Source organism: Chiroxiphia lanceolata, chromosome 8 (genome assembly GCF_009829145.1).
Source record: "Chiroxiphia lanceolata isolate bChiLan1 chromosome 8, bChiLan1.pri, whole genome shotgun sequence".
Lineage (NCBI taxonomy): Eukaryota > Metazoa > Chordata > Aves > Passeriformes > Pipridae > Chiroxiphia > Chiroxiphia lanceolata.
Window position 1 is genome coordinate 13,934,322 of NC_045644.1, and position 20,711 is coordinate 13,955,032.

Sequence of the window (20,711 nt, forward strand, 5' to 3'; positions counted from 1 at the left end):
TATGGAAGTGAAGATGCAGATATTTAAGAACCCTTCTTGCACAAAAAAGCCCAATTTCCGCTCAGTACTTAATTAGTACTTGTTTATGACACAGCATCTGATTTGATTTTCGAAACAAATTGCACAGTAAAGAGGCTGATATTTAAACTGTATAGTAACCACAGCTCCAGCTGTGACTCAAATCTTGTAAGCCTTCAGGGGTTGTGTTTAGGCTTAGAAAATAGGAACTCAGGCCTGTAATTAAATGTCCTCTGAAAATCAGCCTTTGTAGAGAAGTGAAGAGGGTACCACTGAATTTTAAATTACTGACTTGTTCTCAAAAATCATTCTGTTGTTCTGGGCCTTGCTAGGGACTGCAGAAATCAAATGGATTAAAAATGGAAGAGTAGATTACTAAAGGAAAAAAAAGTCAGGAGTTGCAGACAAAAAGATGTGCAAAGTAAGCTCTTCTTGGCTCACTGGTTTATAGACAACTGCAATATATGTAATATTTTTAATATATGGCTAATGTAGAGATGACAAGTTCTGTGGCCACCAAAAAGACTAAAGAGAGAGTAGACGCTTCTTCCAGAGTAAAATTGCTTTTTGGAACTGTGAATAAGTTGCTGATGATTGTGGAATAAGCCATCTGTGGTGATGGAGGGCTCATTTTTAAAGCAAGTCCTCAATAATAAACGTGGTTGTCTTGGAAAAGGAAGTAGACAGGGTTATATTACGAGTTAGTTGCTCACCTAGATCAAAATGTGAAATATTCACAAAATAGCATGATAAAAATTAGCAGTTAGAGTGCTTTCAGAGTTACTTTTTGAGGAAAGCAAACATTGTCATGGCTACTGAAAAAGAGGACAATTACCCTAGCAGCCTGACTTCTAATCATGGAATGTGCTGGAACGGATGCTATGAGAAAATACTATGCTTATGAATTATATTGAACCATGAGCATGAATGATGTGTGCTCATGAAAATACAAAAATGAGTAGGTTTTGCCAGGCAATTAATTGTATTGCTGATAGAACTGGCCTTGAATGGATCATAATCGTGGAAGATTTTAGTGTTGATTGATAAAATAATACAACTTTCAAACAAGGCAGTTTACTGTGTCCCACACCTTTTTAAAGCTGGGGGAAGAGGGGCTATTTTATTTTATTTTTTAAATTGTCAGGCATATAAGGGCTCCTCTTATAGTGTGTCTGCTGTCATTCAGATGCTGCAATTCAGAACATTTTAACCAGATGTACTACTTTAACTGCCTCTCTGCCTCTCTGCATTCCTAGGGGTCACTCACAGTGTGCCTTAGAGAACTACAGATATTCAGAATTTAGGAAATTGGTTGTAAAAGTTTACCCAATGGTCAATCTGTGAGGTTTTAATTAAATTATACTTTTCTATCCATGCTTGTTTTGACATGAACCGGGGCTCACTTGTGCAAATATCCCACTTAAATGGCATAAGCAGCAGTATGTGGGTAGTGACATACCTCATACTGGTAAAATTTCCTTCTCTTCTCTTTAGTCTAATTTCTTCTTAGATGAGGGCAGGTTTATCAAACATAGAGGAGACATACCTCATTGAGAGGATTTTGCAAATATGGTGTTGAGAGATGAGTGATGGGTCTTAGTTTCTCCTATTTTTTTCAGTGCTGACAAGTTAAATACAAATAAATTGAGTTTACAGTAGCTGCTAATCTGCCGGAAGTCCTGATAGCTTTTATTACTAGTACTTAAGCAAACTTACTTTCAAGTCACAAAAAACTTGTTTATTTAAATAGAAATACAGTGTTATCTTTGATATTAGAAATACTTCTGCATGAGAGTAATCCTGTTGATGGCAACAGATCTGTTAATACACTTAAATATTTGCAGGACCGGGGGCTTCAAATTAATGGTTTAAATCACCGTCTTAAATCAGTTATTCAGACTACTCTGGAATGATGGGCTAACAAACGTTAAGCAGCCTGCTGGTCTGAAGAGAAAGCTTGACTGTTATCCTTTAATTTGTAGGTTAGGTGACAGAAACAGGAAGAAATTAAGTCATTTTTCACAATTTGTTGTGGGAACTTGGGCACATCCAAGACGGGTGTTCAGGTCTCTACTCCTGACACTGTGATTTCAAAAGATTGTTACTTCTGCTTGTTTATGAAGGCTTTTTTCTTTTTTCTTGGTGGATATATACTGTGCTGTGCTACTTTGAAAAAGCAACTGAAGCACTTGAGCCAGAAGTTAATTGTGGGTTTCTGTAGTGTTCTTGCTAGATAAGTAGTACTTTGTGTAGTTTCTTCCATTTTCAAAGCAGGTAGAAATGTCAACAGTTCCTCTCAGCAAAGCTGTGAGGTGGGTTAAATGAATGTTGTCCTCATTTTACAGTAGTAAAGAGACTAACCACCCATGAAGTTAGTGCTGAAGTAAGGATTAGGTCTTGGAGGATGATGCTTCTAGCTGTGTGAGAAGTCCCCTAAAACATTGTTCATGTGCTAAGCATTGCAAGTCCAAACTCAGTAGGTGAATGCAGTAACGAGATATACTTGACTTTAATTTATCAGCACAATGGTGATTATTAAAATTCATGTTTAACTGAGATCACTGGCTAGTTCACCAGGGCATAATCTTACTGCTACTTTGAAAGATTTAGGAGGATTTAAATTCAAACTGTAGAGAAGCAAAAATAACTAATGTTCAAAGTATATTGTAAAATCCTGTACATGTACTTCTCTTTAGAGGCAAGGTTTTAGTCTGTTCAAGTTCTTATTTAATTTCAAATTCCAAGGCTCGATTACCTCTCCACCATAGGTGGGAAGGTTCGTCATTCAGCGGTGACATGTTTTTTCTCTCCAACCAGTTGTATTTTTTAGAGTACCAAGGTGGACACAGTTTGTACAAACTTAATATTGTGTTGACTCAAGAATGAACAAAGGTAAACTCACCTTGAATACAGCCATTCTGAAACTGAGAAAGCTTCTTCCAACCTTCTGGGAGGAGTTGTAGGGGCCCACATCTGCTGGTTTGGAGGGGAAGTATTGTGAATTAAGAAAGGGATTGTGAAGTAGTTTCTAGGAGTAAGAAAGATGCCTGGATTTGGTATCTGTGGATGTCCTGTCTGGTCATGTTGCTTAGATGTGATTTTGATTTTAATATCTAAGCATCTCTTTTTTTGGGAGAATAGGAACAGTTGAATCCACTTGAATGTGAGAATGTCTTCAAACTACAAATGAATGTCATACCAGGCAGTGTTTCATTTTTTGGTGCATACTTTTTCTTAGCTGTAAGCTATGTGTTCATTCAGAGCAATTGGATGTCTTGCCTTTTCCCCAACTCAATAAAGCATGAAAACAATAAATGGGAAGGAGATTATATTTGTGTGTCAGTTTGAGGCATAATTTATGGCTGTGTGTGAGTATAGTTTCCTGTTACCCCAATATTAAGGCTGCACCTCTTCAGGGATTTTCCATAATCTCTTCATGTTGTCCAGTGTCTGGTCTGACTGTGTTGAGGATGGTGACTGTGAAAACACTCATAGCTTGATTACTGCTGTTTTGACACCGTTTGCTTTATTTAGTGTCAAAAGCATTAATGACCATTAGTCTTTTCTACTGCACCCACCACAGAGGCTGTGCTTATCCAGGTGCATTTGTGTGGAAATTTTAAAGAAATACCTATATATACTGAATTGAAATATAAAATGGTGGAAATCATAAAAATTATTGTGACTATTAAAAAAGTGTTCTTAAAGCAGCTGATATCAGAAGAGTAAACAAGAACTAATCTGGGTACTAAACCTTCATATGTGGCTTAAAAAAATCTGCATTGTTTAAAGTGCTCCAGAATTTAGACTTAGGTTAGCTAGGTCCCAGTGTAAAAGGAGGTCTCTCTTTATGTCTATTCTCTCCTAGCCCCGAATACACATGCCAAAAGATGGATTCCAACTTATATCTTCTGGATACCAAGCATGGCTAAAGCAGGTTGGACTGTATTATTGTTATTCATCTCATGTGAGGGACCGTGTTGGACACCTGTGCTTGTCTCATTAGTGAAGTACATAAATGAGGGTGTAATGAAGTTACAGTGCCATGTTAGCTGATACCCCTCATAGCCATCACTGTTTTGTGTTTATGCATGCTGTGTTTGTATAACATTTTCTCACCAGTCTGATGAATGTGCACTTCCTGTAAATAAAAGTTCAAAATGCAGTCACCTGAAAGCAAAGAGGGTCAGCGTCTGAAAACAAATCTGCAACAACAGCTTGAATTACAGAATTAAAATGGGCCTTCAAATACAAAGCTGCATGGTGGTGGTGCTGGTAATAATGGGGAGGCCACTGGGTTAAAACTCAAGAGAATTACATCTAACATCTAATTCAGATCTGCCTGGGTGAATCAAGTATGGACACTTACTCACATCACATAACAATTGTGCAGTTTGACACAGTCTGACACTGTGGGGAGTCCCCACTCGGAAGTGGCCTAGTGCTATATTACTCTGGCTATTATTAAAGGCCAGGCTTTAGATGTCTCAGCAGTCTGCCTCTAGCAATTGCTGTCAGCTTTTCACTTTTGTGAGTGAAAAATCCCCCTTCAGAAAAAACAGCTTAATTTATAAATGGCGTGTACAGATCTCTTCTCTCATGAAGATTATGTATATGATGAATCCTGTGTCCTTGAGAATACATGGCTTAAAGTTGCTGTTTTTGTAGAAAGCCAGAATGATTGTGTTGTTATGGCAACAAAAACTGGAATTATGAAAACAGCACAGATAAGCTGCATCCCGTTGTCACGGCAACTGCAGTTGTGAAATGACGAAACATGGTGGGGAAGGGATCTATGGTACTGCGAGCCCATCAGAAACAAAGAGCCAAGTCACTTGAGCAGAATGTGAGAGAATGAAAAACTTCGGCAGCAAAACCCCTTAAACCATTAGAGTTTCACTGCAGGTGCTAACAGGAAGGTGTTGATCCTCTCCACTCTTGTGTGGGTACCTTACAAGCAGTAGTAAGGAGTAACTTGCTTGTGCAAGTTGCTTACTGCTGTTAACTTCTGTTGACTTCTGTGAAACTGAGCAGAGCTTGAACACCTATAAGAAGATGGGCATTGAGTCCTATATTGCATTTGCAAACCATTTCTTTGAATGAGTGATGTGCTGCAAAGGTGAAACATGCTTTGGAGCGTCATTCTGAGAGGCCATTTCTCTCTCTTTCCAAGTCCTCACTAGTGAAGGTCTGCTGGGACACTGAAGCTTATGTTTTCTTGATTTAAACTTTGCTGAGCTGGAGGCAAGGTGTCTCAGAGGAATCTCAACTCTGCAATTATTGTCTCACAGAGCTCAAGTTTGTTGACCTATGGGGCATGGCATCAGTTTCTCTTTCTTATGTGGTGGGTTGGGAGAACAATAGGAAGAGGATTGTGTGGCTGTTCTGTTTTTCTTTTACTTCTGAGGCAAACAGACCAGCATTATATTACCAGTGCTCTGATGCAGGTGGAATATGTGCTTTTTTGGCTCTGAAAAATATTGAAAAATGCTCAGTAAAGTTTCACAGGAGGCTTTCACATCAGGCAACCTCAAATAATAGAACAACTTGCACTTTGAAAAAAATATTTTTTGTAAGTGTGCTTTCCTTTTGATTTTTAGTTTATTGTTATTTGTTCTAAAGTCTATCTTAAATTAACTCCTTACTCCTCCTTGATACAAGTAAAAGTTATAAACCTGTGCCTGTGTCAATCAGCAGATGCTGTCATGGAAATAGCTTTGCTATTCCAATTTCAGTGCTGTGATTTCACCACAGGAAGTATAAGGGTAAGGGGGTTGATACAAAGGGTGGGAACTTGATCAAAAGGAAGAGCTTTCATGAGAAGCAGAGAAGTAAAATTTTTTTTGAGGTGAGAGACTGATTTGGTGTAGGATATCTATCAAAGGTACTACCTGTAGGCTTCTTTAAAGCTATGTATTGAAAAGAAAGCCACTTTTGATGTATGTAAAAGCAGTAATCTGCATATGCATCCAGATAGAATGGGGTCTGTGCATCAGGTTTATTCTCCTGGTGGTTGTGTTTTTAACAGGATCCTAACTTAATGATTTTTTTTTTTCCCCTCAGCATGGCTGAGTATTGATCTGCTGCCTGACTTACACAGAATGTGAGAAGTATCCCAGTAACACACTGTCTTAATGCGGACTAAAAGCAGTTTATATTACAGATGAAGCGGAGGAAGATGGAGTTCTGCAAGACTGGACACATACTATAAATATCCATAAAACTGACAATTTTATCTAAAAACAGTGCTGGCTGGATTTGCGTATTTTCAGCCTACTTAAACTGGAGATAATAGTTGAACACTACCTGAGCATAGGTCGCCCACACTGATGCCATTACCCTCTGCCCTTTAATGGCAGGTTTTATATTTAACGTTGCTGTGCTGCAGTGCAGAGCAGTATCGTGTTCTTATGTGGGCTTGAGGAAATACAATACCAATGGTACATGTTGCTTTAAGACTAGCATTTTAAGTAACCTGTAATGTTCTCTTTACTCCAGCTGTTCTCTTTAAGTTCATCTTTTACAAAACAGCAAACACCTACATTTGGTTTATTCAGCCTTGATCTTCATGTAAGCCTTTGTGCTGCCAGCAGTCTGGAACATCCCATCACCTAGATGCTGACCCTTTGGAGACGAGCCACAATTGACTTCTGAGGGAGGAAGGGGGAAAACGTTTGTGTGTAAATACGATCAACAGATGTGACATTCCAATTCCTGTATCATGTGGACACCTCCTATAAATTAAGCTAAACTGTGAAATTGGGCGAGTTAAGCTAATTAGCTGAAACACTTACAAAACATTATTTTGATTATATAAACTGGGAAGTAAAAGTATCATTTATGTGGCTTGTGAAGCATGCTAAAGCTAATCCCTCCCCTTTTCATAGCATTGTGAGCAAGTATGCATCACATAGGATATGTAATATAATGCACTCATCTGAGCCTTTCTGCCTCCCACTGTCTTTTGTAGTAGAATTTTTAAAGCCAAGTTATAAACCTGTAGATGTGTTTTATGCTGGAAATTCTTGGTGATACCTTAACTAGATGGGTACCAGCAAAGGCCAGTATAATCAAAACAAGGCACTTCAGATATTAATGGTCTGCATTTCAGTCAAGTCAGCTGGAAAAGAGAGTGTAAAAACCAGGACTGTGGTGAAAATGGGATTCTTCCACTAAAATTGCACTTTTGTGAGAGAAAAATGCAATGATTCTGGAAATATTTTGGTTTTGTAATTTCGTCATCTAGCATCTCCTCCTTAACTTCTAAAACATATATTCTATTTTCAGTGGACCCATATGCTTTTTAAAATTTAGATACTAACTCCTTGGGTGGAAAGTAGAAATAAGATTTCTTTCTGCAGTTCATGTATTAATACTTGGCACTCATATAGTACTTTACGTGCTCAAAGTGCTCTGCGGACATATCAGTTATCCTTGAGACACTTTTGTGTGGTAGGTGCATAACAATAATTCTGAGAGATTTTATGGAATTAAATAAAACTGGAGATGAGGGAAAAATCTAATGAAACCTCCATTTCATCTCTCTACCAGTGTAGGTTTGTTCTCTGCAGTTTGTGTCATGAAAATCAAGACTGGAGTTTTAGAAGTGTCCCCAGGTGAAGGGGTTTCAACAGACTTGTTAGGATCCCGTGTTACTCTGCCCAAACTCATGTGGAATGCCTACATCAAAGAATTAGATTTATCTCTTATGGCATAATAAGATTTGAAATTGGTTGGAATTGATCAGGCTTTGGACATAGAATCAGAAAGGTTGGGAAAGACCTCTAAGATCATCGACTCTATATCATGTCCATCAAACATGATGGAGCTTAATGGCAGCTGTGTTTTCTTGCTTACCAAGGAGCTTAGTGTGGTTGGTCTTGTAAGATCTCCACTTAAAGCCTTCAAGTAGTTTCATGCTTTAGACCTTGGTGAGATTGCTCTTAGTAAGTTTGTGTAGTGCTTTTTTAAGGGCTTGCCAAACACCATCTTTGGTGTTGCTTAAAGAAGCACACACAAGTCTCTGCATGTTGTACTGTTTAAAGAAGAGTATGGCACCTGAATCTTAAAGCTCTACAGCTGCACTGGTTTAGGTTTATCAGCTCTATGCATTAAAGAGCTATAATTATGAAAACATTAGTATTGTCAAGTTCAGATATGATCTACACAAGTTCCCTCAAGCACTTGGCAATTGAGGATCTTGTACATCTTATAGATGCTGGAAGTTGGCCCCTTTCTGGGGCATGTAATTCCTGTTGACTTGGAATCACAGAGGTTGAACTCCAGTAATCACTCTTTGGGGAAAATATTCCTTCACAAACATTTACCTAAAAGCTGTGATCTGATCCTCCCGGATCCCATTCAGGTAAGTAATTATTTGGATAATCTGAATATGTAAACCTTTTTCCATATGTCTTATCTTTGATATTTAAGAGTAGTCAGTGAACTGGAATCTCTCGTAAAAAGTTACTGTTGGCTAGGGATTTACCAGAGGATTAGAGAAGAGTTTGCGTAATACGTATGTTAAGGAAAATTTACTGAGCAATTACATGCAAAGTGGGAGGCTGAAGGAAAAGGAACCCTTTGCAGCACTTGGAGCTCTGTGTGCACAGCAAAGCTGGCAGAATGTAGTAACACCCTGAGGGTGAAGGGGAAAACCACTGCACTGAAGTCAGTGATCTGTACCAGGGTAAGAAGTCCAGTATTTCCTCCATTTGGAATTTAGGAAGTGTTGTAATTGAATCCTAGCAGCATATTCCAGCCTCCGATTTGTTTTGAAGTCATATCCTACAGCTGTCCCAGAAACATATGCTTGGCTTTCCCAAAGCGAGGTGTTGGATTGCTTGATTTGCAGTTTGTGAAAAATGCTCCAAGAGTCTTTAATAAGGTAGCTCAATTACTTTTATTATGGCAAACAAAAGCACAAACCACTTTTAATCATCTCCATACATGCCTGTGGAAATGTGACCAGGATGTCTGAATATAATAGAAGCTGAGAAATTGTGCAAAGCACTGATTATGACAGCAACCACATCCCGCTCTTCACAATTCTGGTCCAGTATGTGCAGCTAGAAGAGCTGAGAGTTTGTGGGCTAGTTGAACTGTGGGAGATCCTTCTCATGATCACACACTAAGGATTACTGCAGTTGCCTCTTTATTGTTATAAATTAATTTTCTTCCTTTCAAGAAAAACTGCCAAAGTCAGAATTACTTGGTATTAAGTGTGGGAAAGTTGTCTGGGGTGCAAGGAGATGTAAATTTTAACTGTATGGGGTTTGACTATTGTTTTTTGGTTTAATTAAGACATACAGCTTTTAATGTTTTTTCTTATTTTCAAATGAAGGCAAGCAAAAAACTTTCTCCAAAAGTTATAAAAGTATTAATTTGCTCTGAGCCATGCTGGTCTCTTTGGTAAGTTCATAATTGGGCAGGATTTTTTTTTTAAATGGGTATTCTTGTCTCTCAGGTATATAACTGCTCCATAACTGGTAAATCTATATTCATATGTTAGGCTTTGTAAAGGGATATTATTTACACAATTCACTTGAATGGCTCCTTTGAAAGCTGTGTGGCTCTCTCATGTAATTACGTATTTAGTATGCCTTGTATCCAGTGTTGGGATAGGGGGGAAAAGAAAAAAATGAAGCCCCACAAAAACTACTAAAATAAATAATAAAAGAATATTCTCGTTCCATTTTGAAGGGGTTTTTTAAGTTAAGTATTGTATGCTTTTTTTTCCTCAGATAAGAATCCTGTTTGATCAAGAGCTACCAAAGCTAAAAAATGAAATATGTATGGCAGGTTTTTTAATTGTGAAAGTATATAAGATGCAATGGGAATTTATTTTTTTTATACTTGTGTCATATATATTTAATTAGACAATGCCTCTCAGAACAGAAGAGGGAAAAATAAGAGATACCTTTTCATATTTATGTATATATGAAAGGTTAAAAGGGTGAAAAGTGGACCAAAGAAATGAACCAAAATCACTTTTTAGCCAGAAGTAGTTTTCTGGAATTGTTAAGTTTAATGAGACCAACATTCGTAATGTAAATAGCAGCTGCTTTATCTGATACATTTTGTGCAATGTATTGCATTCTGTGGTGACAGGAGTAGTGACATTGGACACAATGTGAAAGTGATGTTTGTTATATTTTTGGCATTGGCTTAGTAAAGTATGTGGCCAAAAAAAGTATAAGAGGAACTAAGCGAGATTGAAAGGTATTGGGGTTTGTTCTCCTGTTTTTTTGTGGTATATGGTAAAAATAATTCTGAATATGAGGAATCCCAGTAACATCTGAGCACGTTTGATAAAGGATCAAAATTCCTGAGTCACGCTTCCTGCAAATTAGATTTTATAGAGCATGCACAAAACAATAGTGTGAAAGAGACTTTCAGGGAGAATTGTATTTGCCAGCCATCCCATATTCACTTTCTAAAGTGATGAAAAAAAGAGGTGGGAAAAGACCTGTCTCCTTGTATCAAGCTCAGGTCTGGTTTATATAGTTTTAATACTCTTCAGAGCATCCCTTATGTTTTATCTGCTCCAGTTTGTGTGGTAGAATTTTTAGCACCTCTTTTCGCCTCTTGTCCTTGTTTTTGTAGTAGTTAGAACTCGTGTTGCTGTTTTTCTTTGTACAGCTTTATCCAGTTCCCTGGCTTATGATAAGCTGGACCAAGCAAAAAAAGTCCCATTTGTCTCAGTTTTTAAACTCTTCAGCTCTTGTCAGCATGTCACATTCTCTTTCTGCTCCTTAATGAAAATATTGAGTGAACAGGATCTAAATTCCCATCTCCCAAAAGAAGTAGAAATTGTTATTGGTTTATCTTTAGAGTTCAGCTACATAAGGCACTGGACACAGTACTAGAAGGGAAATAATTCTGAACTAGGAAAGGATTGAAATAGATGTGGTTAGCAGCTGAAATTAGTACTTTATACAGTAGGCCAAATACTAGCCCTTGGGGGAAAAAATTGGTTTCCTTTTGGCTTTATCTCTAACTTGTGAAGATGTGAAAAAATATAGTAGGTTGCCTTGAAATCGAAGGTGTTTTAGGTGTCATAAAGTTGAGTGAAGGGTTCAGACAGGGATAGTACGTTATTATACTTTATTATGTTAAAATGCACCACAAAGACAGTCATTCTTGTACTATCATCTCATTAATTTCTCTGAAGTGATTATAATGAAAATATCTTTAAACTGTTGTTTGATTTTCTTTTGGTCATTCTTGTTTTACAGTGAGCTCAATACAGTAAGTTTGTTTTCCCATCTGTGCACTATAATTGTGAATTGTAGTAGGCCAAGAACTTTTGTTTTTTCCCCATGTAGAACCACTTAGTTTTACAGGACAAGGTGATATATTTCTGACCTGTAACACAATTTACTAAAACTGTGTTAGTTACCCCTAGTATATTGTATTTGCTGAAGGACTAGAAGAGAACAAATTTGATAAAAAACCCCCAGTCTGAAATGGTAATATATAATCTTGTAATGCAATAGCAAATAAAGTAAATAACCAATTTTTAGCACTGGCAAAAATTTAGCCATTGAGTGTATGTTGAGATTTGTCTTTAGAACATCAGATAATTGGAAGAGAGGGTAGGCTATTAGAGGCAGAACATCTGATGTAGTAAAAAAATGTTCCTGCAATATAGTTACAAGAATAATTGAATAGGTTAAAATAAGTCTTCCCTTCAGCTCATGGTTACTGCCCGCTCAGCTCAGCCAGTGGCTGTCAATACTTCTAGCCTATTTTAATTCAAAATAAGGAAACCCCATTTTAATCACCAGTGGAGCAGCTGGTACCAGCCTCTGTCAGAAGGAGGATGCTGGTCTTGCTTGAAAGTGTACTCCCTGTATTTATTTTGTGGGAAAATACATTTTAGAGTTCAGGGAATGGGACTTTAAAATCAATTGGAAAAAGAAATCGTTTTTTTGGTCAAATAATTCCCTATTTTATGCCACTCAGTGTGTTCTAAAGATGCTTAGCTTTTCTAAATAAAAAGCTTTGTGTCTCTGGGTCTGAAAGTTGTGCAGACATCTGAAGTATTAATGCAACTGGGAGTTAGGAAAGTAGAGAGGCTACTGCATCCTGGCCCAGTACTTAGCAAGCAATATCAGCATTCCCATTTGGCTGTAGTCCAAGCACTGTGCCTCTGTATCTTTGTTTTGAAGAGTCGATGTAGATTGACTTGAGTTCAGGAGAAGATTTTGTCAGTCAGCTTTCAAGTCATGAACACTGAGCCAGTCCCTTGTTTGTGGAGCTGACACTACAAAAGTGAGTGTTTGACACGTGGCTTGCTCAGTGGATGGGGATAGAGGCTGTTGAGATTTTTCAGAGATCAGTCTCTAAATGAAGTTGTTCTGTTGGGTCACTCATCTGATTTACACACAAGCTGTTTCTATTGAAGCACCTGGGGCCTTTTGTTCAGGCTTGTGAATAAGCCTTTTTCAGTCACCAACAGTAATTTAGAGTCTCTGCTTCCTTCAATAGGTAAAAGGCAAGTTCAGGAAGGACATTTTCTTCCACACGATGTGCAACTTCACACTCATTTTTTTAAGATAGGTAACAGAACTGCATCACTCTTTTAAATTTTGTTATATACTGGAGCAGCTTCAGAAGTCATCTAAGGTGTTGGTAATTTTTTACTTCATACTTCCTAATTTTAGAACAATACTAAGTGTCAGGAATGCACGGGTGAGTAATGATATCCTCTGTAGGTACAGAGAGCTCTGCAGAATAGCCCTTCAGTGTTTTCCTTTGTTATTGTGGCACTTTTAGAGGAAGACATTTCATTGCTTTGTAAGTGCCCTGGCACAATGGAGAGTGCCCTACCTGCAGCTTGTAGTGACTGACGAGCCATAATCTCACATAAACCTTGAGTCAACATAAACCTGCCTTTCTGCTGACAGCGTGCTCCTCATTTTTCCTGCCTCTGTACAAATATTTAAAGTAACTACTTTTTTCTTGTCAATCAGTTTTAATGGCAATCAGTTCTTTGAGTTTGTTGTCACAGCATGAAAACTTGGGCCAGCTCAAGGGATGGGAAAGTTTGAAAATATGGAATAAAGGATTTCTGCAAGTCTTGGATAAGTCTGTATGCAAAAAACCAAACATACAAAAAAGCCCAAACAACAAAAAACCCACCCCATTATGTTATGAATCCTAGGCTGGGTAATGGCAAGCAGCTGATGCTTTCCTCGTGAATTTGCGCTGCATCATCAGAGGCACCATGTAATGAATCTCCCTTGTTACTGTGATGTTCTTGGAGAGTAATAAACAAGTTTGATTTGAGTAAATATATTATTAAAATGGTGAAATGCTTAACCATAGATGTCCATTTCATATGTAAATATTTTAAAAAAAGATTATCATAACAGCTTTCAAGCTGCAGTGATACATATTACATTGCAAAGAAAAGATTGCTGGAATTTCGAAGGTTTTTTTGTGGGGGAGTGTTTGGGAAGTTAAGACGTCAGACAAGGAAGTATGGCTCATTTTTGTAGCTTGTTATAATACTATGGCTGTAATTTTTTTGGCTTCAGGAGGGGCATTATGTACAAATTCATTTGATATGTAATACTATGAAGTACTCAAATTTTTGAGTTTCGGTATCTTTGTAAAGTGAAGAGTTGTTTTTTGGGGGTTTTTTTCAATGAAAATGAGGTGAAGAATTTATTTTAAGGTATCATAAACTTCTAATAAGCACATTTCTGTAGGTTATGTTCCCCAGCAGACTTTTAATACTATTTCTGGAACAGCAGTGTAAATTGCAACAAAGTACAGCAAAGAATGTGGTGACAGACAAGGTTAATCTCGCTGTGTCTGTCTGCACAGGACCAGATTATGGATGTTGGTGATAACCTTTCTGCTCATTCAAAGATGGGTTATGTTGCTCTTACATACTTGTTTAGTGCAAGATTGTGCAAGGTTGTCTAGCCCTCTTAAGAGCAGCAAGAAATGGTGGCTCAGGAGGCAGCTGTCATTTCATACCCATTCCAGCTGCCCTTTCTGCTCAGATTTCCTCCCATCCCCCCGTTTCAAAAAAAAAAAAGGGGGGTGGAGGGGAGAGGATTGCAAAAAAGAAGTGTATGAGGGTGTAAAATCTCTAGCAGCTAATCTATCACATCCTTCAGTTTTCATGGCTGTCTGCCAATTTAAAATACACTTGTTTTTTCCTGCCTTGCCAGTAATTAGACAAATGCAGTAGTGCTTATGGCATCAAAAACTCTGTGGCTGGTAAAAGCAATTGCTATCATAATGCATCCCTAAATTTAATAGTAGTGGTGTAAAATGAATAAGCAGCTCTCTATTTCAAGGGGTAATGGCTTTAACTATCAACGTGGCTAGTATTTTTCTTGATTGGCTGCTTCGGCTCCTTTTTTGTACTTGTGTTTGTAGGAACTGAATCAATTTATTGTAACAATTGTATTTTATTTAACAAACAACAAGGCAAGCAGAAACATGAAACTCCTGTGAAGTGTCACCAACTTCCTGTTCACTTTGGATCGCAGGTTTTACTTTTTGTCCCCTTTAGAGACAAACCCTAAACCTTTTCTTTTCCTGCAAGTATTACACCTAAAGTTGTTTCTTTTCTACTTTCCTTACAAAATTTCTTGCCTTTTGTTGTGCCTGGCGTGTTGCTGTGCATGGAGAAAAGGTCCAGTTAATTGGAAAGAAACTTTTATTACTGGAAAAACTCGACACGTTAGTGTAGAAAATTGATCAAAAATTAGTTTCTTGATCTGTTGTGCTTTTTTCTTGCTACTATGACATCTGTAAAGCTTCTCTCGAGGAAAAGATGCATCAGCAGTTTGTGTTCTCTTTAAGAGGTCTCAGTCTTTAAGGCCAGGTGCAGTTGTGTTGATGCCATTTGGCTAAGCCTTAAAAGTTCCTGTAATCTGTGCCATCCTGTCTCATACAGTCCCATCTCATAGTTGTCCTTTCTCTGCAGTGCTCTATGCCCAGATCTCTGTGGCTGGGCTGCTCCAGCCTGGCGGACAGCATGCCCTCGCTGCGATGCCTGTATAACCCAGGGACTGGCGCACTCCCAGCTTTCCAGGTACTTTCTGTCTTTCCCCGCTCCTTTTCTCTCCATCTGTGTACGTGTGCATCTCCTTCTTTACTTGCTTGCTTTACCTCCATTTATTCTGGTTCATACTCAATGCCTCTCCTGTGTCATTCATATCTTTGGTATTTAAATCCCTCTTGTGTAGATTCAGGGCAGCTCAGTGCTGGGGCATTTCCATTTACCTTGATGTAATTTAATTATTTTATCTAAATTGGCTTGATACCATCATCTTTTCCATTGGCTTTCAATTGTGTCAAAAAATACCACTTAATTATATCTGGCAAACAGTATCCATCACACAGTCTCCAATCTGGCTATTCATGCAGTGATTCCTTTCCTATCTAAATGTTTTGTGTGCCACTTAGAGGAGACTGAGGGGGTGGGTTCATTGCTATTGTGATAATTGATGCCAGCAATTGTTTACTTTGTCTTTGTTAGCAGTAGTCTGGACATTTTGACTACAGAAAATTATTGTACAAGTAAGCTGTCCATCAAAAGGCAAATAAAGGAAACCACTGGGGTTTTTTTCCTTTGGTCTCTGAATTTGTTAAATTCAGGCTTTTCTCTGTCATGAGACAGCTTTCTGCCAAACGAGTTTGTTCAGACCCTTTGGGTGACCAGTGAATCTTAAAAATGCAGACACTGTCCTGTGGGTAGTGAATGAGACAGGTATTGGGTGATCATCTAGAAACCTTCAGACAAGGCTCTCAAGATCATTGTAAGCATTTTTGATGACATGTGAACATAAACAGCAGAGACTGGGCAGCGGTGGTGTTACATTCACGCTGGATACTGTGAGATATTTTGTGAACTGCAGTGACTGAGGGACTTAGGAATATCTCTGTGGAGAGCAAGTTTATTGGAGCTCATGGTAGCATGAACATTTACTTGAAGGTTTTTGCAGCTGGATTATACTACTGCTGACCTAACCTGTGGCAGAGTTTTATTCACCGGCATCTCACAAAACCAAGTGTAACGAATAAGCTAGAATCTTTCTGAAATTTTCAGTTGTTTTGGGGAAAGTTAATTATGTGCCTCTAAAGGAAAGCATGCAAAGATTATTTTGAATTTGACTTCTTGCTGGAAGGGCTAGGATAGTACTGTGGAGATAATCCTCTCAGTCTCAGGGGAGGCTTAAGTGTCTTGCGTCATTTTGCTGCAACTCTTTTTGCTGACCCAGCAGTAGCACTGATGGACTCTGGAAGGTGTCCTGCCAGGCCTCCTTTGCTGAAGCAAGCTTTTAGTAGAGCTTTCTGGGGGCAAGGGGGAAGATGACTTTTTATTAGTCTAAGAGGACTCTGGAGGCAACAGAGAGAGTTTAGACTCCTAATCCTGATTTGCATAATTTGACTAAATCGGATGGGCCCAATATTTGAGCTTTTGGCTTTTGAATAAATCTCAGATCTCTTTAAGCTCGGGTTTTAGAGAACCTTAGCAGTATATGGAATGTACTTTATAAACTCAAATTGAGACTTCTTTCTTTCTACTTAAGTTAGTTTTGGTTATTCAGAATAAGCATATATCACAAAGAGGAAGGGAAATTAACTTCTAGCTGAAGATGTTCTTGCTAATGATAGATATGAACAATGACTTTTCTGCTAATGCAGTGCATTGATATTTGGGGTCAAGTGAGTCAGCTGCACAACCATTCATCGTGTTCTGCCTTCTTGGGATAATAGTAGGATTTTGACAGTTGCATTTCTGCAGATTTTGAGAGACATTTCCATATGTATTTACTAACTGTGGGAATTGGGAAGTATCCCATTTGCCATCTGAAATGGTACGCTGGTACTCTTCACTGAGCTCTGACTGCTGTGTTGAGGAACACATTTGTTGCCAGTTGAGAGAGAAAACAAATTGCCAGCAACAGCTTCTGCAGCAATGAGTCATCCACATTTCAGTCCATTTTTTTCAATGGACTTTGACTGATCCCCATTAGCTTGCATGATTTGGAGAAAACTCCCTTCTGAGGCATGGCTTTTGCATTTTCCAGTGCAGAAAGGGAGTGGTTTTGAGCCTGCTTGAAACTGTGATGTTGCATTATTTCATCATTCTTTAATGGTTTTTTTTTTGTGTTGAATCTTCAGGAAAGCAGGAAAGACTGTCTTGTAGCCCAGCGAATTTTCTCATATTAAGTTACTTTCTTTTTTCTATAGCAAGCTTGAAGTAACTGGAGAAGCATATCAATGTTCTTTGCTTGTGGCAAAAGAGAAGATGCCATCTGGAAGGCTACTTAGTCACTGCTGAATTTGTCTAGTTATTTACATGCCTACCTTCAGATGCTCAGACAGAAATGTGGAAAGAGGCTCTTTTTGAATAGCTCAGTTAAAGTCTTGCTGACTCCTCATGGGAAGCATTGGCAGGTAGTTGATTTAGAGATGATTCTGTTAATATGTCAGGTAACTTCATTTTTCCTCTTTGTGTATTTTTATTATTGGAGTCACTTATGTGAAAACAGGATCTTCTGGTTCCTCAGCTCTGTTTGGCAATCAGCCTGCAGTGGGAAAGGCTAAACCCATGAATAGAGGGATAAGGAGCTAGAAACAGTTCTTTTTTATGTCTTTTATCTAAAAGGGCTTTGTAATTGATTGTCTATTGTGTAATGGAATTTCATAGCAATCAAGGTAGAAGATGGCAGCAAACTGGAACATGAACTCCTATAAGGCACTGTGGGAAGGGGTCAAAGAAAATATTTTAACAAGAGAAAAAGGCCAGCCATTCCATTTTTAGTGTCTTGGATGCCAAATATTACTGTACTGTTATTCTGCAAAGCAACCAAAACCTAGGATGCATGTATATTCTCTTAATAATTAGAAATAAATTTATGCAGGATATATACTCTTTTTTCTTAGAAATTTGTGCCTTGGAAGTTTCCAGATGTGCCAACAGGTGTCTGTTTTCATGACATTTTTCGTTTGAACATAATTAGTTTCCCTGTTAAAATATTTTTCCATGCATGCTCACAAGGCTCTGTTTATGTTGTCTCAGCTCTTTGAAAATTCAAATTTACATTTACACTCATCAAGTATGCCAAGGAAATGATTGTATTAATCCTTCCAAGTTTGCAGAAGGCCATAATACTTCCTTCTGTAGTTTCTTGCATAAATGAGGAGATTTGAAGAAGAACTAAAAAGTCGTACCAAAGGTTATGTATAAGAATAAGCGCAAAGAACAGTCCAGCTCTTCCTTTTTACATAATTTACAGCCAACACAAATACCAGCTCCTGTTTTGATCGTAAACTTTTTTGGGTCAAGAGTAATGCTTTTAAAACTACCTTTGTCTGAAGCCTAGGCACTGGTAGAAAAGAGCTGTCTTATCAGCTTTATTTTGCCAGATCTGAAGCTCTTGTTTCTGTAACAGGCTCTAGCAGTCAAAGAGGAGGACTAACTGTCATGGCAGAGGTAGCAGCATCTTGTTGAATATGGAGGTGTCTCTGGAATGCCAGAAATTCACATTTTTTTTTTACCTGAAGATATTAATCATAAAGAACTGCACATCAGGGTTTGTCAGATGAAGGAGACAACCTTCTGCTTGGTTTTGCAGAAGTGAGGGTGTGTGTGACTTCCTCAGTCTTGGCTAAAAGCTCTGTCCTGGTTGAGGAAAGCATGGGTGTGCTGTGCTTGGCAAACTGAGGTAAATGGAAGCACACTTGAAGTTGTGCAGCGTGGACAGGATCTCTTTGGACTGAGATCACTTTTGGAGAAAGGTGAGAATACAAATTATGTGACAGGTATGTAGTGATGGAAGTGATGAAGACGTGAACTTACTTTTAAAATTATTTTTACATTTTTTTTCCTAATATTTATATTTTTCGTGTTAGGAAGTGAAATATTTGTTAAAGAAGCATCGTCAGTGAATTGTTATAAACAATTGTATCTGTAAATTTCCTTCAGCCTGTTCATCCATTTTTGCCTTAGAAGTTGACATTTTATTGCTGGGGAAATCCAGTGTAAATATGAGTAGCAGTATATTATTCCTGGTTATACAGGAGGTTAAAGCTGAAGTCTCGGGGTGGGCAAACTGCATGCTCCGAAATGTGTTTGTGAGAAATACATTTGGAGGAGATTGTTTGGCTTTGGAGCCGGTGTTTGCTGGTGTGCATAGTTGTGTCTCCAATTGGGAGAGATATGGAGTGTCCAGTCAATAGCCTCCATCAGCATGGAGACGTGACTGCCCTTGGCCAAGCCTGCTTTGTATTCCCCCCTCACGCTCTCCCAGCGGCTGTGTGAAACCTGCCCCTGGGCTGTTTACAGTGCACCTCTAAAATGGAATCATAATTTTGGTGACTAATAGCCAGAGCGTGTGGCTCCAGCACCCCCCGTCTGGCGGCAGGCTCTCCCCTGGTTGTGAATGTAGTTAGGTGGCCCCCAACTGTTTACAAGACAGCAGAGGTGAGATCTTTGATTGACAAGTCAGAAATGCATTAGATCATTCCCTCTGCCAGTCTCTGGTTCATGCTGTTAAAAATGTCAGCCTCTCCAAGTTTGAATGGCAGCCCGAGGGCCTCAGAAGCTTTTTGTTTTCTGAGATGGAAACACAAATTGGATGTGTGCCTGAGCGCTTCATCCTGGGCTGTAATTTCATCTTTTAGCTAAGAACCACAAGGTACATGAGCAAAGCACCCTGTAAACAATAATACTGGGGAAAAAAATAAACAAGGTCGTGTTTCTGGTACGTTGATCCACTGGTGTCCTGACCTCTATCACGTTGAACATCTCCACTCTGATTGCTGTTCCCTTTGGCATTACAATGAGAGGAGAGAGACTGACACAGGAGGCAAAGATTTAAAGTTGCAGTGCTGTTGCACATTCCTTGTATTGGCTATGAAATATTGAACTGCCACAATGTGACACCTGGTTTTTTAAGCAAAGTTTCTTGTTGGACCTGTTCAGCAGCAGTTTCTCCTGTTTTTCCGCATTTTACCGCTGGGCAAGAGCAATTACAAAGGCCTGAGAGGTGATACAAGAAGGAGAAGAAATGAAGCCAAATTGCGTAATTTTTGCATTTGACTCTAGCCCCCATCTGTAGGTCAGACTTTGGGGAGCTTCACTGTAGGAAGACCAAGAGGGTTAGGCTGGCTGGGGATTTCTTAAAGTAAAAGAAGTGCCCAGTGACTACAGAACAGCTTTCTTAAACATATTTAGAATTCATCCCTCTAAATCTAATGGTCTTTTCTGGCTGGTGGCATAACCTGGGTGATGCAGAGGAGCCCACCAAACTCAGAGAGCTACCGGGGTGTGCTGCCAGATCTTAGCTCTTTGGTAGCAGCGGGGAGAAGACGTTTTCCTCGTTTCAGGTGGCAAAGAAATGAAGGGTACTCAAAGAAATCTTTCTTTGTGGATCAGTGGGAATGGTTTTAGGGTTTTTTTGGAAGTACATCACTAATTTCTAATTACATTTAGTAATTACTTTTAGTAATTAGAAATCTGCATTTATTCTGCACTCATATCAATTGTCAGAAGTTGCATGTGCTCTCATTAGTTCTCAGTCTGAGTACTAAGAAGTGTGGCAGTATCTGTCACTGAGAAATACCACCCTTGTGTGCCCAGCGCGGTGATTAATTTAAACTACATCGTAGCTACAAGGCCTCCCCTCTTCAGCCTCGGCAGTGATGTTCTGGTT

The 20,711-nt window shown here is 38.7% G+C and overlaps 1 protein-coding gene across 5 annotated transcripts in view; it reads left to right on the forward strand.

Moving 5' to 3' along the window:
* BTRC (beta-transducin repeat containing E3 ubiquitin protein ligase) overlaps positions 1-20,711 on the forward strand; it is a 121,785-nt gene that overhangs the window by 12,734 nt on the left and 88,340 nt on the right. For 2 of the 5 annotated variants that reach the window (XM_032694594.1, XM_032694597.1), the window contains exons 2-3: positions 3,887-3,955; positions 14,972-15,079. The exons of 1 other annotated variant lie outside the window; for it this stretch is intronic. In XM_032694594.1, the coding sequence (XP_032550485.1) occupies positions 3,887-3,955; positions 14,972-15,079 (177 nt within the window). The remainder of the gene's footprint in view (positions 1-3,886; positions 3,956-14,971; positions 15,080-20,711) is intronic. 2 more of the 5 variants (XM_032694595.1, XM_032694596.1) reach the window with 2 other exon arrangements.